This window comes from Pteropus medius, unplaced genomic scaffold, assembly GCF_902729225.1.
Source record: "Pteropus medius unplaced genomic scaffold, Ma_sr-lr_union100, whole genome shotgun sequence".
Taxonomy (NCBI): domain Eukaryota; kingdom Metazoa; phylum Chordata; class Mammalia; order Chiroptera; family Pteropodidae; genus Pteropus; species Pteropus medius.
Window position 1 is genome coordinate 4154674 of NW_024346667.1, and position 25653 is coordinate 4180326.

At 34.3% G+C, this 25653-nt stretch overlaps 1 protein-coding gene and 2 pseudogenes across 3 annotated transcripts in view; all 3 read left to right on the forward strand.

The window, feature by feature from the left end:
• The window catches only part of FBXO16 (F-box protein 16), a 45083-nt gene that overhangs the window by 10073 nt on the left and 9357 nt on the right, over positions 1 to 25653 (forward strand). For 2 of the 3 annotated variants that reach the window (XM_039875891.1, XM_039875892.1), the window contains exons 3-7: positions 1122 to 1157; positions 9063 to 9269; positions 13149 to 13313; positions 17578 to 17810; positions 23488 to 23590. In XM_039875891.1, the coding sequence (XP_039731825.1) occupies positions 1122 to 1157; positions 9063 to 9269; positions 13149 to 13313; positions 17578 to 17810; positions 23488 to 23590 (744 nt within the window). Of the gene's footprint in view, positions 1 to 1121; positions 1158 to 9062; positions 9270 to 13148; positions 13314 to 17577; positions 17811 to 23487; positions 23591 to 23686; positions 24392 to 25653 lie in introns of those variants that run through there. The other variant, XM_039875893.1, reaches the window with a different exon arrangement.
• Positions 15754 to 15872, forward strand: LOC120613670 (uncharacterized; annotated as a pseudogene).
• Positions 20150 to 20268, forward strand: LOC120613669 (uncharacterized; annotated as a pseudogene).

Below are 25653 nucleotides of genomic sequence, written 5' to 3' on the forward strand. Positions count from 1 at the left end.
ACATTTCACTGGCCTTGAGGTTGTTGTCAAAGCAATCATTTCAATCCCCATTTTGTAATACCTTTGAAACTAGAGTTTGAGAGTCTAAAAAAGGAAGGAAAACATTGTCTGTTAGAAGCACAAAACCAGCTCCTCATCCTCCTCCACAAAAAGGGAAGAAATAGGCCTGAGCTACTTTCCAAGTAGGAACATTCTTGCAGTGCTAGAGAATTTAGTAGTGCTAAAAAGAAGGGAAAAACATTGGTTCTAATTTTGAAAGCTGACAGAGTGTACGTGTGGGAGGAAGAGAGATATTCACATCTGTTCATTACTTTCTCTTGCTTCCTCTCTCCATAACTCCTTCCTCTGCCAAACATTCTGATGTTAGTTTTCTCTTCCTCACTCGTTGAAATACACATATGACTGATACTCAGAAAAGCACTTCTACACCAATATATAAACGACTCACATTGTACTGATATATCTATAAGGATATTCATTATCCCAACCACATTTATTCAATCCAGCAAACATGAGTATCTGTGATGTTACATGTACAGCACTTTACACTGGAGATGTGAAGATGAGTAAGACATAGTTTCTGTCCTAAATAGTGTATAACAACAAACCTATACAGATAAACACTGAGTTGTAAGCCCAAAGGTACATATATACAAATTTCTAATCCTACAAACATATAAGTACATGTATACCCACTGACATGTATACATACTGAAATATAAAAACAGCTGTTCTTTCATAAATTTCACAAGTTATCATACTACTGATATTGAAATATTTGGGGAGAGGATCTTCATTTTCCTGCTTTTCCTTTGTCATTTTTCATCTCTTCAAATTCTAAAGTTGATTTCACTTTACAATTCTATTCTTTTCTTGCCTTTAAAAAAACTACTTCTTTTTTATGATGAGTTATTCCACATAGGAAAACTACAAAAGGATAACTTGCCCAAGTTAAAAATAAGTAAAGTACCTTCTCAGGAATGAAATCTGTCTTTTTATACCCAACTGATACAATGAAAAGACTTAATATTTACTTCTTCATACTTCAACGATGTCTTTCTCATAATGGGTATTTCAGCCATTAAATATGAAATCATTCTATTCTTTTTTATTTATTGTAGGTATTCGAAGAAAGAAGAGCTCTGCTTGGAAAATGGGTAACCATTTTAAATATACTTCTACATTAGGTTGTGTTATCATAGAGCCCAATGAATTCAGTTTGGATAAAAGGCAATGAGTGATTGTTCATAGTTTGGTACTTTCTGTATCAAGGTCCACTCAGGAAAACAGAAATCATACTGGTTATTTAACAGACATAATTAAATTTAATAAATTCTGGAAAACAGAAAGGATAAAAAGGGAACACAGATACCACAGAGACAGTGCTGCAGGAAATAGCTTCTACCAGCTTTACTGTTACCTCAGGAGCTCAGAGAAAGGACCCTGTGGAGCTGGGACAAGCCCTGTCGGGGACCCAGACTTCTAAGGAATAAAGCAGATGACAGCCAGCCGATTCTGATATATTTGAGGAAGTGCAATGGTTCTGGGTGTGTGGAAAACATTCACTACTGGAATCACCAGCTACTGCCATGGTGAAGAGGGAGGGTGATACTGCTAGGAACAGCAAGGACACAAAAGAATAAAGCTCTTCCGCCTCATTTTCCCTCCAGTGCTGCCCTCCGCATTGGCATCATCTACTCAGTTGTCAAAGGAAGAATGTGGTTGGTAGAGAGAGCCCCAGGCTTCTATACTCAAGGTAGAATACAGAAAGGTAGGTTTGGATCTAAGAGACAATAGCTTAGTAACCAGCACAGTTCTTCCATTAGGCTACTTAGCATTTATATACACCCTTCTACAAGTTGTTACAATAACAAGTTCAAGCTTTTATCTAACAAGATACAACTATCCTTTATACAAATGAAAACTTTCTCACTCTTTCCTCAAAGGAGACACTGAGTCCCACTGGCCATTGTCCATCCCTGGATTGTGATCGAAGTATCCCTCTCAGCAATGTTTATTACTCATCAAAGTCCTCTACAGTCCCACCTAATAGACTCTACTCTCCAGAAGAATTGAAAACATGATCATGCAAAAACTTGTACATAAATGTTCATAGCAGCATTATTCATAATAGTCAAAAATTATAAACACCTAGAAATCCATCAACTAACTGATGAATGCATAAGCAAAATGTAGTAAATCCATACAATGGAAGATCATTCATCCTTAAAAAAAAGAAGGAAATTCTGATACAAGCTACAGCATGGATGAACTTTGAAGGCAATATGCTAAGTGAAATAAGCCAGACACAAAAGGACAAATGTTGTATGATTCCACTTTTATGAGGTACCTAGGGTAGTCAAATTCATAGAGACAGAAAGCAGAACAGAGGTTACCAAAGGATGGAGAGTTATTGTTTAAGGAGTACAGAGTTTCACTTTCAGTTGCTGAAAAAGTTTTGCAGATGGATGGCTGTGATGGTTGCACAACAATGTGAATGTATGAAACTTTACACTTAATAATGGTCAAAATGGTAAATTTTATGTTATATATATTTTACCAATTTTTTTTTTTAGAAAGCAAGGGTGAGAAAAAGCAATAAAGTTCTGATACATGGTAAAACATAGATGAATTTGAAAATGATATGCTAAATGAAAGAAACAGAGGCCACCATATTATATGACTCCATTGATATAAAGTGTCCAGAATAGGCAAATCCATAGAGACAGAAAATAGATTTGTGGTTTTCAGGGACTGGAGAACAAGAGGAAGAAGGATTGACTGTAATGGCTGTGGGATTTCTTTTTGGGGTAATGAAAATGTTCTGGAATTAGATAGTGATAGCTATACAACCTTGTAAATATACTAAAAACAATTGAATTGTACACTTAAAATGCTGAATTTTATGGCATGTGAATTATATCTCATTGAAAAATAAATGAGGATTACTTTAAAAAACTATACTTGGATTTCTTTAACTCTTGATATATGTAATAAACTTGAAATATTCCATCTTTAAAAGCATACAGTCAAAGCCTTCTTCCTTAAGGGAGCATCTTTGACCCAGAGTGTAACAGCAGACAGAATGACATTTCCTGTGAGTTACTGAAACTCGTTTTCCTAAGTGCCTTAGTCCATACAGGCTGTTATAACAAAATACATAGACTGAGTGACTTATAAACAGAAATTTCTCATAGTTCTAAAGGCTAGGAAGTCCAAGATCAAGGTGTTGGCAGATTCGATGTCTGGTGATATCCTTTTTCTGGTTCATAAGACAACTTTTCACCGCACCCTCACATGGCAGAAAGGGTGAGGAATTAATCTCTCTAGGGTCTCTTTTATAAAGACACTAATCCCATTCATGAGGGCTCTACCCTTATGACTTGATCACCTCTCAAAGGCCCCATCTCCTAATACTGTCACCTTAGGGGTTAGGTTTCAACATACGAATTTTGCGAAGACATAAACATTCAGTCTATTGCACTAACACTAAGTACTATTTCTTAATCGGCCACCCATTATTTTCTGTACTGTCTATAAGCTTCAGTGTAAGGATATTTTTTAACTTAAGTTTAAAAAACTTCATATCCATAATGTCTCTGGAAGGATTCACGAGAAAAGCTGGACAATACCGGTTTCCTCCAGGGAGAAGAACTGTGAGTCTGGGACAGAGTAAAAGAGACTCTTTTAGCTGACTAGCCTTTCATATCTTTTGATATTTTTTAATCATGTGAATGTATTGCTTATTCAAAATAATAATAAAGCTTTATAAAATAAGTTTACTAAAGATTAAGAAATTTAAAAGACCCCCAAATTTTAATCTAGCTGAGTTTTTCTCATAATCTATATATGTTTTTAAACTGATTTTGCATATATTGCCAACAACTTAAAAAGACAGTTATCTAGAATGACTATTTTTGTGCCAGCTGTCATTTCACTTACTGGCTAATTTTCAGCCAGTATTTGGCATGGTTGACCAGCTTCTGTCTGTGTTGATTGATTGGTGGCCTTGCCAGTTGTTAAATATTTTTAATATCACCTTGGATAAAACTCACAGTCTTCAAACTTTTTAATAGATCTTGTTTACTTTATTTTATTTTTTACCATAGCTAATAGAAATGTGTATTTGCAAAGATTACTAATTATCTATCTTCTCCAATAAACTAATCTACAGGGGGGCAGATGTGGTTCTACAGTGCTCTTTGTTGCACATTCTTTGATATTACCAGGCATTTAACAAATATTTTCTAAATGCATAGATGGTACTCTTTCTTGCCTAACGACAAACTTGTTCCTTAAATTCATTAGATCGTCTGTATACTTTCATGAAAGCCACATTAATGAAGCCCAATTTACTCTTATTTAATTTTCTCTTTATTTTAGTTTTTAGATTTTTTTGTTGGTGTGTTTCATGAACACCGTAAGAGATTGATAACATATGAATAGCAATTGTTCCCCCCCCAAAAAAAGAAAGAAAGAAAGAAAGGAGAAATAGGATACTGATTTTTTTTTTTTACTTAACATTACTTGAGATTTTCATTGCAGGGATCAAATATTGGTTTTAAAGCTCAATCTATTATTAGAAATAAAGTCATTTAAAAAAAAATCTGGGCATTGTGAGGTAAGGTGTAATATGAAACCTATTCATCTTCTTGGGAAAAAACTGTTACGCAATTAAACACTTCTTTTTTAGCAAAACAGAAAGTGGGCATATGTGTGACAAACACAAGAAAAGAAAAAGAAACCTATTCAATGATAGACAATTTGAAAGTATTTTGTGTTTGGCCAAAGAATGTCATTTTTGTTCATACATTTGCACATGGTCCTGTATGTGCAAATGTTTGAACAAAATGTTTTGTACGGTGACAAACAAAATAATTAAGAGAAACTGAAAAGCTCTTCTGCTGTTCCATGCTGCTACTTAATCTCTTACCTCTCAAATGTTCTCTGCCCTTCAATCCCTTTTAGAAAAAACAATTGCCTCCCAATCAGCAGAACACAACAGAAGTATTATAGTTGAAAGAAAGCATCTCAAACTTTGTCCCACCTTCTATGTTGTTAAAAGAAATAATAGTGATATTATAGAAAATTTGAAAAAAGAAGATAACATTAATTTTAACTTTAAAATTCAAAAGAGAAACTGGGAAAAATGTTTTGCAAATTGTATGGTAAAGCTTAATATCTGGGATATATAAAGAGCTCCTACAAATCAATAAGAAACATGCAAATACCCTTACAGAATTATGGGCTAATAAAAGAAAGAGAAACATACAAAAATATATAAATGGCCAATAAACACAAAATATGCTCTATTTCACTAAAATTAGAGAAATACAAATTAAAATAATGAGATTCCCAAACCACTTTTAGTCTATGTGGCAAAAATTTAAGAGCTAGATAATATCCAATGTTAAGTAAGGATTCACAGGGGACTAGGAGGATATACTTAAACACAGTTAGAGGTAATGTAAAATAATAAAGACTTTTAAAAGGCAATTTGACAGAATCTATTAAATTTTTAAATGCAAATATCCTTTGAACCTATAAACCCACTTCTATTTATCTGTGCTAGGGAAATATTCACAGGAGACAAGAAAAGACGTGTTCCAGGATATTGCAGTTTTTGGTTTTGGTTTTTGTTTCTGTGGGGTTTGTTTGTTTGTTTGTTTGTTTTTGTATTGGAAACACCTAAATGTTATCAATAATAAATTGAGTAAACAGATCATGGCATATCCATCCTACCATGAATGAATGAGAAAATACTATGCTCTGGAGTTCATTACGTATCAGGACATTTATGGCTATATTTTGTTTGTTTTTTAAACTGCTGTGTAGTATTCCATAGGATGGGTATACTCTAATATATCTGACTGCTTCCCTATTAATGGACATATGTGTATGTAAATGCATAGAAATGCATGAACGTCAAACTGAGAGCAGTGGTTATTTCTGGAGAATAGAATGAGATTTGATAAGGAGGATTTTCATATTTAATTCTATATGTACCAATTTGAAACTTAAAACAATTTAATTGTGAAATTAAGTTTTTGACAATAGGACTCAGAAACTCAACCAGATTAAAATAATATAACCAATAAGCAGAAAATATCAAGCCCCCCTCTTTATCTTGTCCCTCACTGCCCCATGAGCTTTTCCTTGCCATTCCATGTGAGATGAGTGGAACCTGATGGCTCTAGCAACTGTCCTCACTTCCTGGACCTGCAGCAAAAATCCTTGCGATAACTACTCTGAAAATACGATTTTCACAACTCTATTGAGTCAAGAAAACCCTATTTAAAAGAATTAAAATGATTTTAAATATATTATAAATATGATATGATGTAATGTAATGTGAAAAACGAACTATGAAGTGAGATACCGTACATGAAACCAAGATAGGAGAATGATCCTAGCTGCTCCCCAGTCTCACACATTGGATCCCTGACTACTATGTTAAGGGTGTTTTTACTTGAGAGATGCTGGGTGAGATGCAGAAGATTATCAAATTCCTGCACAGTTGACTCTTCCGTGGATTATTTACTTTTTGTATTGTTCCTAGCATCTCTTAAATGCCAAAGAGATTTTCCCCAACTATTATGCATTCTTCTGAGTCATCCTATTCAATTGGTAGGAGCTCAAGGAATGCAAATTAATTTTCTATTAACCTACACAAACACAATTAGAAAGGAAAATCTCTTGAGGCAAAGAACACCTATCAAAGCCAAATTTAAATTACCTTTGATCATTGTAATTAGGAAAATGAGAAACCAATATAATTATCTTTTTAATCCCTAAAGAAAAATGTTTTAATGTTTTCTTTTATAGATTTCTTCAGCATTTTATAATCCCAATGTTCTTTTATATTCATTTTAAATCATTCCTTTTTTAATCTGAGCCCAGTGAAGTAGATGAGCTAACCTCAATCATTCTCAATGTATTTGCCATCCTTGTCAATGTACAAACATAGTAATTTTATGCTTTTCTGTTTGTTTGCATATATATTCTTTTCACTTTGATTTAACCCACATATTTATTATTTTAACTTCACTGTGATCATTTATAGTAATAGTTGCCATATCTACAATGAGTCATGCAGTCTATAAGGAATTTTATACATATATTCTTTTATTTACTCCTCAAAACAACCCTACAATGTGCATATAATTATTCTTAATATATAAATGAGGAAATTAAGACTGAGAGAGGTTGTTAGTGGTGGAGCTGGGATTTAGTAATTTATTTCTAATGAGTATTAGAAATAATAGAATATTGTCAGTAAGACTCCCAATAGTCTCATTCCCAAGTCCACCATCAACATAATGCCACACTTTCTCTTACCATGTTGATCTATTATAGTTTGCTTAACTGATCCCCTACTGTTAGACATTTTGGGTTATTTCTGATTTCTTGCAGTGACAGTAACATCTCAGGGAATTTTTTTTTGGTAATCGTAATCATCCTGGGTCCCTGGGTAGCTGAGTTTCTACAGAGCTACATAGCAGTAATTTAAAAAATAAATTCCAATTTTCATTTTGTGTCTCAAAGAAAAATAACGGAGGAGCCAATTTAAAACTCTTAATACTTCTCAATCTCATTCCTTCATTCCTCGGTTCTCTCACACTCTAGAACTGCTCAGGCGATGGCTGTCTGAACCCCCAAACTCCCAACAAGCCAAAACCCCACAGCTTTTCTGTCTTCTCACACCTCCCCATGGCTCTTTATCTTATAGATCAATGCATCTTCTTGGGCCTGGTCCTTCACCTGGTCCTAGCCATTCTGTTCTGGCTTTTCTCGATTCATTTTAATAATCCATCACAAAAGAAAGGAAGTCACCTTTTCTGATATTTGAAGATATGGATTGTGTAGAAATAGGGATAGGAGAAATCAGAAAACACTCACACATGAATACATTTTTTCTCATTTACTTGTAAGTTAAGGATTTTGGTGTTTTTATTCATTTTGAAATTTTTCCCCCCTCTTGACTTATAGTCTCCCAAGTGAGATTCCTGGGTCATTGAATAGTGAATAGTTTTAATCAAGACGTATTCCTACTAATTAAAAAAATACATTGTATGACTATAATGAAGCTGATTTGTCATAAGGCTTGTACACAATACATTTTTGCTTTATATGCCTTTTTAGGTAGTTAGTGTATTTTATGATCATAACTAAAGTTCATTATAAATTTCTGATTACTTTATAATAACTAATAAATATCTAAATGCGTAGTGCATTAGTATACAAAATACAAGTAGTCCCAAACTTCCCTGTTTAATGGGCTAAAGAAGAAGAGAGGTTTAGACTCTGGTGACGTGGCTTATTCAGCTGGTAGATATTCCCATAGAGCCTTTTCTTGGGTTTTGGCCAGCCCCCAAGTTCTTAATTTTGATCAGTCTGTTTTAGGATTATGTCTGGGGAAAATTGTGAAGTAACCAAAGCTTTTGTTTGGCATGCCCCAGATTATTTCGGTATCTACCTCGTTTCTCTGGCACTCTTCTTTTCCAGGTCCTCCTATCAATATTTCCTCTCCTATCACACCCGTCATTTACATAGTGGGACTTTCAGTCAATCAATATACTTCCCTTCTCAGGAGTATTTGCATGTTACACCTTATCTCCAACTATGAATGCAAAAGTTTATTTCTGGTCTTGGAGTTTAGGACTGGTGAGCTAATACAGAAACTCTGGAGAGAGCTGCACAGGTGCCTTCTCTTGAAATTATATTTTATAAGTATATGTGTTCTCAGTTTATGGATATCGACAGCTCCCAACTTAACTGTTCTTATATAACTGCAAGTTCTGAGGTCAAGTGCATGTCTGTGTACACACTCAGGTCTTAACCAGGCCCACACATGTAAATGTGAGAAAGGACAGGTAGGTGGCAAAATATAGAATTTACTAATTAGGGAAAAGAAATACATGGTATTTATTAGGAATAAATTACTAAACTCTCTATGCCATTCTTTTCATCATATGGAATCTCTGGTATCATACTAAACCTGGAGCTTTTTATTTTCTTTTGTCTTCTTCCGCTCCACCCCCTGCCCCCCTACCCCACTCCAGTTTGACAAATGGACAGACTCTCAAAGGAAAAGAATCCTGATAGGCCTTTTGGAACGCTGCTCCCTGTCACAGCAAAAGTTCTGCTGTCGAAAGCTTCAGGAGAAAATTCCAGCAGAAGCTCTGGATTTTACTACCACGCTTCCAAGAGTGTTATCCTTATACATCTTTTCTTTCCTGGACCCCCGAAGCCTTTGTCGTTGTGCGCAGGTAAAGGGAAAGAAGCAGTGTAGGGCGTTTTTTTAAGGACAGCCTAGAAAACGCTGAAACTTGAGGAGAGAGAAAAAGCACATACGGCAGGTCCTCTAATAAAGTCATTTCCTTTAACTTTGTTTCATTATAATGTTGATGAGATGCCCTAGGAACTTAACTTTTGTTTGTATCAATTAACCTATGGTAAAACTGCTTTCTATACTTTGTTTCACTTAAAGTTGCAGAACCTATCAACATTAAGTGAGGACTTAACTGTTGACAAAGCCAAGAAATAGATGAGATAGTCAGTATGTTTAGTCTGTATAGTTTGGATTAACCCTGTCTCCTTTGTGTCTAACTATATTTAGTGCACAAAAGGGGGGCAGAGTATAGGTACTATATTTAGTGCACAAAAGTGGGGGGAGTATAAGTACACAAAAATATATTAGCTAGTTTAGGGGGACAAACACACATAGAAGAAGAGGTTCATTAGCAGGGTAGTTTATATTGCACAGGATACCACTACAATAAAATCCTAAATTATATAGTGCAGGCCATTCATAAATAGAAAAACTCAAAATAAGGTGCTATGAAATATGTACAAAAATATATGAGACTAAAAGAGTTCAGAGCGAACAGATGTGTTCACGGAGGCTTTGGAAAAGGAGCCAACCATTATTTTCTTACATGTAATTCCATGGTGTGTTAAAGGGCAGTAAAAAATAAAGATATAAAACTGGTAATCATTTTGTTGAATCTTTTCATAGAGCCTAGTAATACCAGAAATTACCTGTTACTGTGCATTCATACATGTGTAGCATGTTAACTTTAGTTTTTAAATTTAAGAAAATAAGTTCAGTGAAAGATGAATTATTCAATAAATGGTGTTGAGACAATTGAACAGCTATCCAAAAAAAAATATCTAGGAGGATAAAAGATTGATACGAAATCAAAGAAACCATTAAAGTACTCAAAGAAAACATAAGAAAGGAGGCCTCTGTGAGTGTTCTATAATACTTAGAAGCCTTAAAAGAAAATATACAATTTAAGATCTTGCTTTATTCATTTTGTGTATATGTATATCTATATATATTAGATATATGTTCATTGTGTATATTTTATAAACAAGAATAAAGAAAGCTAGATTTTAAATTGACTATAAAAATTAAAATTTTCTCTATAGAAAAAAGCAAATAAATAAATCCAAATAGTAAACAGGAAAACACATACTACCAATGAAGGGCTAATTCCCTTATTTATAAAAGAACTCCTGTAAATCTATATTAAGAAGAAGAAAAAATGACCAACAACCCAGCAGAAAAGTGAGAAAAAGAAATGACCAAGTAATTCATAGAAGGAAAGGTAGAAGTTTTTAAAATGTGTAAGATGCTTAGCCTCATTATGTCATGCCATCTTTCATGATTCAGATTGACTGATATATATATATTTTTTTAATGATAATATTCTATATTGGTAAGGGTGTGAGGAAACAAGAACTTTCATATATTATCAATAGGTAAATTGGTGCAACCGCCATGGAGAACAATTTGGGAATATTAAATTACTGAATAAAGATGCCCTTTGACGTAGCATTTTCACTTCCTGGAATTTGTCTGACGGTATATTTCAACATATGCAAAATTATGTCTGTGTAAGAATATTTGTAATAGCAAAGGTTTGGAAACAATGGAAGTGCCCACTATTAGGGGACTGGTTACATAATTTGCAACAATCTCCAAGACATATCATCAGTGAAAAAAGCAAAGGTGCAGAACTGTCCTATTATTTTGGAAAGATAAGGAACACATGCACATTGTTAATATAGGCCTGGAGTATTTCTGGAATGACGCACAAGAAGCTGGGGACAGTGGTTACATCCGAGAAAGAAAATTATTGGTTAGAGGAGGACTGGGATGACACAGACAGACAGACAGACAGACTTTTTACTGTGTGCGCCTTTGTATTTTTGAATTTAGTATTAATATACACATATTACTTATTCCAAAAATGAAACAAAATTTTTAAAAGAGCATAGCATTCTTAATGTCTAATAATACGAGAATATTATATGATGAATTATTATGCAGCTATTAGAAAATGTGGTTTGGAAGAACAGGATATCTAGGGTATCTAAAATGAAGGAAGCATGATTTTAAACTGTATATAGTTTTCCAGTTTTGTTTCATATATACCTAAAAAAGAAGAAGAAAAGAACTCTACTAGGTTGTTAATAATGGTAATCTCTGATTTGATGGGGTTATAGTATTGTTTTTCTTTAAACTTATCAGAATTTTCCTAGTTTTCCACAGTAAGAATGTTATCACCCAAGAGAAATGTTTTTTGAAATAGCTAATCCTATCATCTATGCACACCATATGTCACTCTTACAAGATTTCAGCATTATATTTGTTCCTAGTACGGACTGTGAGGAAGACACAGGTAGTTGTTTTTTAGCTGTATGTAAAGTGAATAATAAATTTATTGCACTAAAATGAGCTTGAGCTGCTAAAAAGATATGGAGGGTGTCTTATAGTTTTGAAAGCTATCTACCCTTTAATTCTCCTCATTCCTGTCTACCTTAAGAAAAGAAAAGAAAAGAAAAAAAAAAAACAAATAAAAACCTCATCTACAATGGGGGGGAAAAAAAACCAACTTAAATACCCAAGTCTAAACAATATCTAAGGAAAAGAATGAGAATTGAAAAAATTTTCTCCCTATCCCCTTCCTCTAAAAACCTCACCTCTCCACTGAGCTCCGGGTTAATCAATCATATATGGATTACAGTTGGTGTTGTTTCATTCTGGGCTTGAATAAAATAGATGTGATTTCTGTTCCTGCCTGGGGGATTTGTCAGATACTCTAACCTTTTTCCTCCTTCAAGCTCTTGAACCTCTTATTTCTTCCAATCGTGCCCTCCTCTGTCCTGCATGTCTCATCTTCTGCACATAAAACAATGCTAAACATATTAGGAATTCAATACATGCTGAATGGAAGGAGGGAGGAAAAGAGGCGATAGATAAATGGATTTATGTATAGCAAGGCCCATTATAGAGTGTTCGGTTTGTTTGTTTGTTTGTTTGTTTGTTTATTTTTGGTGTTCACATTATTAATTTGTTAATTTGTTAATGAAAAAGAGGCCAGTTTTCCAAGGATGAAATTTGGGTTTGAAAGTTGGACGTCATCTTTGCAACTCTCATAGCTAAGACACAGAACCCCTAGTCTCAACTTTATATATGAACTTGATCCTAGTTTCCAGCAAGACTTATTCAAAATGTGGACTAAATTATTGTAAGTATTGATACACATAGGGTCACCTCCACTATTTGCTGGATGTGTGAGACTGGCCATTATGAAAATGAAATGTACAGAACAAATACTTTGTGTGTTATGGAATCTTAAAGGCTACAAAAGACACACCATATAGTACCAGTATTTGTATTCTATGTATGAAATTTCTATTTAGTTAAATCACAAGAATGGAGGGAAAATGCATACCATGAAATAAGCAAACAACGTGCAGACCTGAGTTTCTATAACCTTTGTGTAATTTTCATATGAAATTCAGGAACCAGGAAATTTCAAAGTCTATCTGAGCCTTGGTTTCCTTGTTTGCAATAGGAGAGTAATAATTTTACTTACCTCCTTAGATTGCTATGAGGATGGTTAATAGATGCTCAATAAATATTAGTTGACTCTGACTCTAAGTCTGAATTAATCTTTTAAAGAAAATCCTCCTGCCTGAGTAGGAAGCACTTTGGGTAGGAGGTAACTATTTAAGCTGTGATTTAGAGGGAAAAAAATGAAAAAGTTATCTCAGGTCCAGGGTAATAGCTCAAACCCAGAGAAAGTGGACATGTGTACTAAGTAGATTTTTGTTTGTTTGTCATTTTTTTCCAGGTGAGCTGGCACTGGAAGAACTTAACTGAGCTGGATCAGCTCTGGATGCTCAAATGTTTACGGTTTAACTGGTACATCAGCTTCTCTCCAACTCCCTTTGAGCAGGGTATATGGAAGAAGCACTACATTCAAAAGGTGAAAGAACTTCATGTTACCAAGCCTAAGGTAAATTTGCGGCAAAAAGCAACAAACTTACAAACATCAGCTATTTGGGAATTCTAGAACTAATACTAAATGATCTCACTTCACCTTGGGGAAGAGAGTTGGTTCAAAGGAAGTATACTATGACTTCAAATTCTCCTTTTCTTAGAATTTGACTGCCATTTTCAAGATATCCATGTTACTTGAGAGCCCTCATGTGACACTCCCAAACCACAGTTTCACCCAGGAGGGTAGGACTGTGGAGCGCCTCACTCTGTCCAGGTCCTGGATGTTATATCTCTGACTCACACGCCAAACAGTTCTGATACTGGGACTCTGTGGGTAATGTCCAGTATTTGTTATGTGTGGGTCATCAAGTTTCACTTTACTAATTTAAATTTCTCTGATTCTTCCAGGTCAGCTGAACTTTAATTTTGTATCATTTATAAAGAAAAATTTTCCAGTAAATTAGTATTTAGGGAAGGGCATAATAGACATATTAAAGTTCTTTTTATGCTAGAAACTAGTAATGTAAAGCATTTATATGTAGTCATAAAAAGTAAATAATACAAGAATATTTTTTCTAGGAGCTTTCTATGTATTATAACCAATGTTATATTTATTCTTATAGTCACAGTTAATTAGATAACTTACGAGGAATTTTTATGAGCCTTTTCTCCATGGCATGATCTATACATGTGCAGAGTTGTGCATCGTCTTGTACGATAAATGAGTTCCTGGAAAATTATGTGTAAATTAAATTTTTAAATGATTTTTAAAACCACAGGGGTACCATAATCTATGCAAAAGCTGCAGTGAATCCTTTTAAAATTGAAGAATCCTTTTGAAATATGAATAGTCAACTCCTAACTTGCTCATTTAGGTTGGGTTTTATTGTGTTTTGTGAAAGTAGAATCCATCACATTTAATGCAGTACTTAACTATGCATAATTAATATTGTTACAATTGCAATGATAAAGCTAGTCGTTCTGATATCAGTAATTGGTGTGCTCCATGAGATTTTCTTTAAAAAATTTTTTAAACTGCAGTGATGGAAAAGTTATTTTAAAAATTACCTTAGCTATGACTTCTGTTCTCAAAAGCTTTTTTTGACTCTCATTCTCTGTTGTGGGCAGGAATGGCATTTAATAGCTGAAGCTTGGCCTGTTCTGGGGCAGAGGAGTAAAAATGATTAACCAATTTGTAGAATGAAGAAAGGTTTTGAGTATTATGTTAAACTGACTTCAATGCTTTGTCTTCAGCAATAACTTTTTCCACAAAATATTTATTCATAACTACATTTTAAAATAATGAATAGTTCTGAAGCAAGAAAATTTCTACCTCTTTGCTTAGTATTAAAATTCTGTATAAATTTTTGTTATATTAAATTTGAGTTTTTCTGTTAAATAAATAGAGCTAAATTAGGAAGACAAAGGTTAATAAAATCAAATAATAACCTTAAATTTATTGGTTAAAGAAAAGAAGTAGATCTAAGTCTCTTTCATAGTCAGAAAGACCAAGGTTATAAAGCCATCTGAACTAAGGTTAACAAAATAATCTGACTAAGGTTTTAAAGTCAACTGTCATCACTATACATACTTGAATAATTTGTGTAATTCCCTGTGAGGTTGCTCCAATGATGCAGAACACAAGCAGCCACAACACATAGAGTAGAGCATAATTTACCTTCCCTCAAACACCATCACCATCTCCCTTCCCCCCAATACCTGTACCTGGCATGAAAGCATTATATGAACAGATGGTAGTGGTTAATACTGGTTACCCCAACCTTAAATGAGAGGGCTGAACCAGAATGATTTTTATAACTGTAAGGCTATACTATCTACTCCAAAAAACAAAAAACATATCTCAAAAAGCTGTCATCTAGAAAAAAAAAAAAGTAAGTTAAAACCAAAGTAATTGAAGGAAGAAATAATAGAGCTGAGATCGATGAAATTGAAAATGGTTAAACAGTAGAGAAAAATCAATGAAACACCAAAGCTGCTTCTTTGAAAACATAAATAAAATTGATGTTTCTAGCTATACTGATCCAGGAAAAAAAAGAGGGAAAACCCTATTACTAGTAACAGGTAAAAGAGGGGGACATCACTAACGATCCAGTAGTCAGTAGGATGATGAGAGAATGCTACGAACAATTCCACGTCCCTGAATTCAACAACCTAGATGAAATGAACAACCACAAATTACAAAAACAGTCTCAATAAGAAATAGAAAACAGGAATAAATATCAATTTAAAAATTGAATTCTTAATTTTAAAAATTGAATTCTTAATTTTAACACTTTTCACAAAACTCCAGACCCAGATAAATCCATCGTTGAATTCTATCACACATTTAAGGAAGAAATACAAATTCTACATAAACCCTTTCAGAAAATATAGGAAGAAGTAACACTTTCCAACTTATTATCTTTATACCAAAACCAGATAAAGATTTTACAAGAGTCTATGGCCATGCTACCCTGAATAAGCCCAATCCTGTCTGATCTCGGAAGCTAAGCAGGGTCAGGCCTGGTTAGTACTTGGATGGGAGACCACCTAGGAAAACCAGGTGCTGTAGGCTTAAAAAATAAGGGATCATAAACTGACAAAGTCCTTGCAATCTTTGAGGTCAACCAAGGGTTGCCTCGCCTAAAAAAAAAAAAAAAAAAAAAAAATTATAAGAAAACAAAGCAAAACCACAGACCAATGTCCCTCATGAACACAGACATAAAAATTCTTTAAAAAATATTAGCAAATTAAATCCAATACTATATAAAAAAAAAGAATAACACATGATGAACAAGTGGAATGTATTCAAGGAGAATAAGGTTGGAATAATATTCAAAAATCAATTGATATAATTTACAGAATAAAAGAGAAAAACGTGATGATTTCAGTATATAAACAAGCATTTAACAAAAAACAACATTCATTCATGATTTTTTAAATTCTCAGAATGACTTTAGGTGAACAAAAATTTTGTTTACATAATATGGAAAAGTCATCACAGTTTTCATTACCTGTTTTGTTAAAGTGTCAACCATTTCATCATTTTCAGAATTAATGATGTTTATATATAGTTACTGGTATTTATGCCTGAATTTCCCTCTGTAATTGATTTTAATTATCATATATTATTTATTCCCATTGGTATTAAACAAGACCTCCTCCAGCAAAAGCAGACTTCATGTAGTATAAGCTCAGAGAAACAAATGTCCATTCTAAATGAGACCTGCATAAAATATTCGGTACTAAACCAATAAATAGTAAGCTGTCAGTTATATAAATATAAAATGTCTTCTTAATCTACCAGATTACAATCATTCATGAAATAAGCAAAAATTTTTAAAAACTGTTATGTGCTGGATGCTAAGAGTATAATGATCCTAACCATTAGAGCCTAGTCTAGTGGCCTAGGACACGGACAAACAAATAGTTACAATACTTAATATTAAGTGCTATTCTGCAATAGAAATATATACAAAGAGCAATTGAAACAAGTATAAGAAATTGATTCTGCTTGGAGGGACTGGGGAATGTCTTAATTTTCACAAGCAATTCAAGCAAACCAATTCACCAAGCAAAGCTTCCCTAATCTCCTTAAGAACAAAAATTAAGCCTTTAATGGCTTTTCAACATTCCAATACCATTTCCCTTAAGCTACAACCACATAAAAACCTCATGAATTTCACATCTAAAAAATAGACTTTGAATATGTGAAAGTAAAGCAAAAGTATTTGGGGGGGGCGCAGATGAAGTTTCAATAATTGATAAAATCTATAATCTACCCCTATGTAACTTGAAATTGTCTCTATGGGTTATAGGTAATTAAGACTGGAGTACTTTTTACTTTTTGAATGTATCCGTTTTATGGATAAATTAACTGCAATTGTGGAAAAACTATACAATAGTGCAGTAGAAAGGTTCAGTGTGTGAACTTGAAACAAGTCAGTCCTAGATTCGAATTCTTACCCTGTGTCTTACTATTTCTTTAGTAGTGGGCCAATTATTGGTTTATCCTTTCTTCAGTTTCCTCTCTTGTAAAACGGGAGTAGTAATGATTACTTCTTAGAGTTATCATAAAGGTTAAATAAAATAATGCATGAAAACTTCCTGAGACAGTGCCTGGCACTAGCAAGTACTCCTGGGTTGGTGGCTGCTATAATCAATGTCACCATTCTTATTGCCATTGTGGTGATGATGATGGTGATGATTTTCTTTGTTTTGTTGTCGTTGTTATTATTACAGTGTGTTAAGAAGAGAGATAATTAATTTTCTTCTTCCAGACACCTCCCAAAAATGGGCTTGTGATTGCTGATGTTCAACCAGTTCCAGGCAGTTCTCCAGAGGAAAAACAGTCTCCTTCATCAGCTTTCCGCTCCTCTTCCTCTTTAAGAAAGAAGAATCACCCAGGGGAGAAAGAACTCCCACCCTGGCGGTCCTCCGACAAGCATCCAACCGATATCATTCGCTTCAATTACCTGGACAACTGTGACCCCTTCGAGCCAATTTGGCAAGGGTGAGAAGCTCCATGCCCTTCTACACTTCTTTGTTTTTAGAAACAGTTTGTTGGTCCTTCGACACATGAAAAGATGAAAATAGAACTTACTGTGAAAAACAAATGCTTTTTTTATACATAGAAGCAAAAAACAATTGAAAAGCAAAGAAGCCATTATTGGCAAATTTGCCCTATTTGTTAGAATTTGTTTGCATTTGTAGTTGTAATTTAACATTACAGGTTTTTTTTTTAATATTGTAATATCTTAGAGTCCAATCAGGCACCATAGGGTTCATTCTGGTCTTTTCCTTTTCCATTCTTGTACCTCCCTTCTCTGACAATAAGAAACCTAGCTCTCACATGTATTTATTGTTTACTACATATAGATTATATATCATATATATGGTATATTATACAATCGGCCCTTGAAAAACACAGGCAGTAAGGGTGCCAATCCCTGCATAGTCAAAAATGCACATATAACTTTTGACTCCCCCAAAACTTAACTACAGTCCACCCTTCACATCCGCGGTTTCAACTAACTACAGATCGAAAATGTTTTCCTTTTGTGGTTGGGAATCCATGGTTGGGAATTGGAAAATAACTGTTTTTGATCCACAGTTAGTTGAATCCATGGATAATAAACCCATGGATTCATTGAAAAAAATCTGTATATAGGTGGACCCACACAGTTCAAACCCTTGTTATTCAAGGGTCAACTGTATATACACATGTAATTTTGTATAAAAATTGTGTTATGTATATATAAACACACATACATACAGAGTATAAATTTACTTACAAATTCTGAAAGTAATATACCATACCATTATTAAAACAAATCTACTAACTGGAATTCAATATTCGTTTATGGTTCTTTTTTGCCTTTAGTCTGAGGGTCTATACTTATAACACTGTGTTCAAAATTTAATGTTCTTTTTTTAAATATTGCCTTCAGTGTGGGTATATTACATGGTTCTAAAGTTAAGACTTATAAAAGTATACAAAAGTGTATGAAAGTTTTACTTAGAGAAGTACCACCCTCTCTCTTCCCCTCTTCCCCTACCTTGTCATTTTTTCCACCTCATTCCCACTAACACATCTCATTCGTTCCTGGGGTTTTTTTTTATTGTTTATTTTATTGTTGCCTTTTACACAAAGTTACAAGAGATATAATTTTTCAACTATCTTATCGGCAAAAACTTTAAAGTTTGACACTGTGTTCTGTTGGTGAGGCTATGAGCAAACAGGTATCCCTCTTACATTGCTGGTAGGAATATCCATTGGCACAAACTTTATGGAGAGAAATTTGACAATACCAAGAAAAAAATCATATGTATTTACATTTTGACCTAGAAATCCCATTTCTAGGAATCGATGTTGAAAATACCAAAAGTACATCTGCACAAAGATATTTATTGCAGCATTGTTTCTGATTTTAAAATATTGGAAATAACTGCTCATATATAGGAAAGTGTTTGTTGAATTAACTACATATGGTCCATTCACATAATGCAGTACTAGGCAACTGTAAACATGAATGAGGAAGATCTCTATATGAAGAAGGACTGAAGAGGAGTGATTTCCAGGGTACATTGTTAAGTGAGAAAAGCAAATTGCAAAAGAGTATCTATAGTATGCTACCCATAGTATAAAAAAGAAAGGAAAGTAAGAAAATCTACATCTGTATCTGTGTGTACATATATATCTATGCATTTATTAACACACATACATAAAGAATAAACAAGATGTTAATAAAATAAATTTTGAAATATTTGAATATATTCAACAGATTAACATCAAGGCAATATAGGCTAGTGACAGTGTACATGCTCTGGAGCCATACTGCTTGTGTTCAAATCCAGGCTCCCATACTTCTAGCTGTATGACCCCGGGGAGGCTCTTAACCTCTCTGTGCCTCAGTTTCCACATCTGTAAAATGGCAGTAATAGTAATACCTAAGCCATAGAGTCACTGTGAGGATTAATATATTGTGGCATGCTTATGATAGATCTAGCCACATAGCAAGTAAGCACTTCTTTTGTAGAATGGTTCCTAAAATTATATTATTTGGCTAATAAGAGAAAAAGTGGAATCCCAGAAGGCTTGATGACTTGGGGATATTGAGATTATGTGTGTGTTTCTAGGACTGTTGCAGTCCCATTGGAGGTGAGATGAGGTGATAGTGGTAAGCCTCATGAAGCAGAAGTTGAGCTCTCTGAGGGCACAGACCATGCCTGCCTCATCTTTACATTGCCAGTGGCTAGCATTAGAATATGCATTAAATGCTTGATTTTGAAAAATATGTAGCCATTGATTCATGAACTTAAAATTCATCGAGTTGTATCAGAAAAAGTCCAGTCTACGGCCATGCCACCCTGAACATGCTCGATCTCGTCTGATCTTGGAAGCTAAGCAGGGTCGGGCCTGGTTAGTACTTGGATGGGAGACCATCTATGAATACCAGGTGCTGTAGGTGTTAAAAAAAAAGAAAGAAAGAAAAAATCCAATTAGTTTGCTGATAATTTAGAAAGTACTGGGGGTGGAAAATGAGGTATAAAACAGTTTAAAATAAATATTATCATTTACATTAAAAATGGGTGGAAGTGAAAGAAAATGTATAAATTTGTCTATACATAAAATATCTCTGGAATATATACAAGAAACTGATACTATCCTTTGCCTTTGAGGAGGAGAGCTGTAAGTTGGAGATAAAGATGGATAGAAAAGTTTTCACTGTATATCCTTTTGAACGCTTGACTTTTGAATCACTGCGAGTATATTGACTATGTATTGATTAATGTATATCTGGGGATTGTACTTAAGAGTTTGAATGTGGCCCTTAATCTGGTTGGTAGATGAGAGAGAGGTAAACTTAAATATTCAGGCATATGAATGGTACATTAACATAAAATAAATTCAATCTCCTGAGTGTTCTGTGAGACTTAAATACTATTTAGTAAAGGCAATAACTGCATTAAAAAATGTGCTGAACACTCCAATTAAAAGGCAGAGATTATCAGGATGGGTAAAAAGGCAAGAGCCAACTATATGCTTTTTACAAGAGACACACCTTAAACATAATGACACAGATAGGTTTAAAGATAAGTGATGAAAAAAGATATACCATGCAAAGAGTAAGCGTAAGAAGGCTAGAATGACCATTAATATCAGATAAAATGGACATCGAGACAAAGAATATTACCAAAGATAAAGAGGGGCATTTTATGATGACACAGGGATCAACTAAACAGGAAGACATAACTGTTACAGATGCGTATGTACCCAATTACCAAGCCTCAAAGTACATAAGGCAAAAACTGATAGATCTAAAGAATAGAAAATTCCACAAACACATTTGTTTTTCAAGTGCATGTGCTACATTCACCAAAATAGACCAGATGTTTGGACTCTTCAAAGAGTGTCATGGGAACAAAAAGAAAAAAGAAGTGGGGAAAATGTTCTAGAACATAAGAGATATAATAAGCAAATGTAATTTGAATCTAGATGGGATTTGGTTCAGAAGAGAAAGTTATAATAAGCATTCTTAGGATAATTGAAGAAATTTGATATGGACTGGGTATTAAAATGATTTTAAAAAAATACTATTCATTTCCTAAGGTACAATGATACTAGTGTGGTTAGGTTGGTAAACATCTTTATCCTGGGAGATGAGTGTTGAAGTATTTAGGGGTGAAATGTCTACAATTTACTTTCTTACGGTGTGGCACATATAAATGCTGTGTATATATGTGTGTATATCTATGTATATAAGAGATAAAGCAAAAATAGCAAAATGTTATCAGTTGTTGACTCTAGTTAGAGAATATATGGGTAATCACTATACTATTCTTTCAACTATTCTGTATGTTTGAAATTTCTTAATTAAAAGTTGAGGGAAATTTTTGAAAGTTAAGCAGCAAGAAAGATTGAGGCAAAGCTGATTTTTTAAAATAAAACTTTTTATAATGGAAATTCAAATATAAACAAAAATAGAGAGACTAGAACCCCTTGTGACCATCATCAATTAATAGGTTTCAACTCATGACCACTCTGGTTTCATCTACCCCTCACCCCCTTTGCTTCCCCCAGATTACCTCTGAGACAAATCCAAATGTCATACCATTTCATTCTTACATATTTCAATTCATACCCTTAAAAGAAAGATTCTCTCTAAAAAATTATAACTTGGTACTACATCACATCTAAATCAACGAATGATTCCTTAGTATAATCAATCACATATCAAATCAGTCTTTAAGTTTCCTCGAATGTCTCATAAGTGGCTGATATTTTTAAACAGTTGGTTTGTTTAGTCAGGTTCCAAATAAGGCCTACATATTGCATTTGGTCCATGCATCACTTATGTCTTTTTTTCTTTTTTTTTTTTTATCCATAGGTTTTCTCTCTCCTCCCTTTCTTCCTTCCTTTTTTTCTCTTACAATTTCTTTGTGATAGAAATCAGGTTATTCACCCTGTAGAGCTTCTCACCGTCTGAATTTTGCTGATGATACTCCCAGAATGCAGCTTAACACGTTCCGCTGCCTCCCGCACTTAGCTGTACTGGCGATGAGATCTAGAGTCTTGAGTATATTATGATCATGTACTCCCACGATGAGGCACATATTTCTGGTCGTCTCTCTTCTTGTGATGTTAGTAACCACTGATGATCATCGCTTAGATCCATTATTTTAGGCAATTTTTTTCTGAAAAGGGCCAGACAGCAAATATGTTAGGCTTTGTGGGACGTGGCTCCATCACAACTGCTCAGCTCTGCCACTGCAGCCTGAAAATAACCATAGACAATATGCAGAAAATAAGCATGACTACGTTCCAATGAAACTTTATTTACAAAAACAGGCATCAGGCTGCAGTTGGCCTCTGGGCTATAGTTTGCTGACCCCTACTTTATCCTGATATATGGGTTTTTGGGGGTTTTTTTTAGAAAACAAATACTAATAATGAACAATAGGATTAAATGAACAATAGGATTACTGGAAACAGTTTAAGATTCCTTCGCTTGTGTTTTTGTTCTTAGGATATATTCTGTTAAGAATATTCAGACAAATTACCGTGTTAAAGTCCCATGAAGTAATTCTGTGTGTGCTAATGCCACCAACTCGATAGACAAGATCATTTGTTTCATTTTCTTTTTAGACTTTAGGGATTTGATTCCTTTGTTTCATTTTATAATTTTGAGAAAAACTGAGATGGTCTCAAAGTCAAATATGCAAAACAAAGCATATTTGGAGAAGTCTGTTCCTATCCCTCCCTACTCTTCCTTGTACCTGATTGGATCACATGGAAATTTTACTTATAGGTAACCATTTTTCAAAATTTTATAGTATAGTCCTTCCACTTGAAAAAAAAAAGCAAATACACACATACGCACACACTTTTTTGAAATAAATAGTAGCATACAACACATACCACTTTATCCACTTTTCTTCTTGTAACAATGTATCCTGGAGATCACTCCACAGGATATATATAGACATGTTCTGCCTTCCTTTTTATAGCTTATAATACTTCATGTGTTGATGTGCCAGAGTTTATTCAACCAGTTCTCTATTGATAGACATTTGGCTTGTTTCCAGTTGAGTGAAGACGATCTTTTAAATCACAGGAACAACAAAATCAAATGGACAGAGTTTTAAAATGATTATTTGTAATTTTTCCAATATTTTCCAATTTATAGAAGAAGGAAAAGACATGAAATGACCCCAGATGCCAGCCGACAATCACATGATAAGAAAAATAAATTGCAGGACAGATCTAAGCTAAGAAAAGCACAGTCACTGGTGAGTATTGCTTACAAAAGATTACCCACCATAACATTAATGAAAATCTCTGTGTCTCTAACCCTAGTGCAAAATCGAATTTGTATTTTTAATCAGAATCTTCAAGCGGTGGTTTAAATCCTGGTCTCTGATACTGACTGACAAGCTGTATGACTTTGAAGATGCCCTTTATTTAATCTCTCTGTTTATCATCTGTTTAAGAAAACAAAAAAAAAAGCCTAGATGAACTGATGAGTATGAATCTGCTTTGAAGATTATACAATATAAAGGGAACATTATTGTCATTTGGTTCTTTCTTCTGTTATGAGTCCTTTGGGGTGGGGAGAGAGGGGCTATAGACATTTCTCTACAGAAATTACTTATCTATAGAGCAAAGGTTCCACTGACCTAAGAAAAAGGTGTGCTTTCCATAGCTTTCCTGCTGCCAGTGGAGCATGATTATAAAAGTGCATTCATTTCAAGTAACTTCAGAAAAAGTGAATTAAGAACTTTTCTTTCCCTAATGAAAAACAGCAAACTGAATACCTAATAAAGTCAGTGATCGTAACTAGGGAGCATCATCATTTCATAGCAGAGTTTTCCAGATCATGGTTCTGTACCCCCAGTGGATCCCTTTCAGCACATATGAGAGTCTTTGGAGCCAAGTAGAAGGGAATAAGGGTGGAATAAAAAGTTCATATTTGTAATAAAGATTTAGAAAAAAGCTGAGGATACATACTCAAGGAAAATTAATATAAAATGGATGTCAGTTGGGAGAAGAATAAGTATGTACTCATGAATAAATCACTTTTATTGCTCTGCTTTAAAGGCCTATTTCTTTCCGTTCGAATGTATTTTCAAGTGTTATATTTTTAAAAATAGAGAGAGAGAGAGATGAGCTTTTTAAAATAAGGCAGTTTGTATTCTGAGAGGCCAATTTCGTTGGACCGAATGAGGCTTATCATAGACAGATGTACAAATGCCCAAGGGAATGGGGAAGCTTAAAGCAGAGCAGTAAAATTGTCAGTGAAAACCATTAATTGAGAAAAATAACTTTATGGAACTTATCACACAGGCCATTCAGGCAAGCTTCTGCCTGATTTCCTGGCCCCTCCTAGACCAGGAGTAGAAGAGAAATTGGGGCGGCGAGGGGGCGGGCAGCAGGAGAACAGGGAATTGAAGAACAATAAAAGTTGATGGTGATGTATGCTTAGAAATTATCAGCACAGTCAAACATATCTCCAGCTTAAAAAAGAAAACAACAACAACAACAAAATCAAAGGCAAACAGAAGTCTTTACCCTGGGCTTTTGACATTAAGCATCTGTCAACATACAAGCAGGGCTTGCTTAAGTTAAAATATTTGTTATAAATTAAAAACTTAAAAAGTACTAATTAAAGCTGAAAGGGAAACCAGGGCAACTTAAACAATGACAGAGAACAGTTAAGCTATTAATAAACGAAGTATGTGATTATATTGATTTACTTGTATTATTTATGTAAATATACTAATTATAATCACTATTTATACTTAGTAGTTTTGCTAAGGAGCTTAAGGCATAACTAAACTCTCCAAAAGTATGCGATGATCTTTGACTTGGTGACAATGCGTATAACTGGCTGTTTGGGCCACAGGGTACATGTGGCTAAGGCCCCCTCTCCATGAAGTGGCAGTTTGCCCTCAGTGTGGGCCACATACCTCCTAGGAAATAAGCAACCTCTTAAGTGATGCAAGATAATTGAAAAAATGAAGAAAACGCTAGAGAGAAGAGGAAATGGGTATTGAGGAAACTCAATTAGGGGACATAAGGGGAGTAGTGAATAAACAGAACTCTGACAACTGAAGTTGTAGAGTTTGCTAGACACAGCGAGGTGCGACTGTAATGGAAAAAATTACATATTCATTTGATAGGAAGTTCTCGCATCATCTAGACAGGTTTATGTAGGAAGATTTCAGGAGGAAATAGAGAAACGAGAGAGCAGGTATAAAAGTAGAAAGAGTATTCCTTAGGCCATCTCTCCAGGGCTGTGGCTATTAGGCCACTGAGACCATCTTCACTCTTTGCCTGTCATGACTTAGAGCCT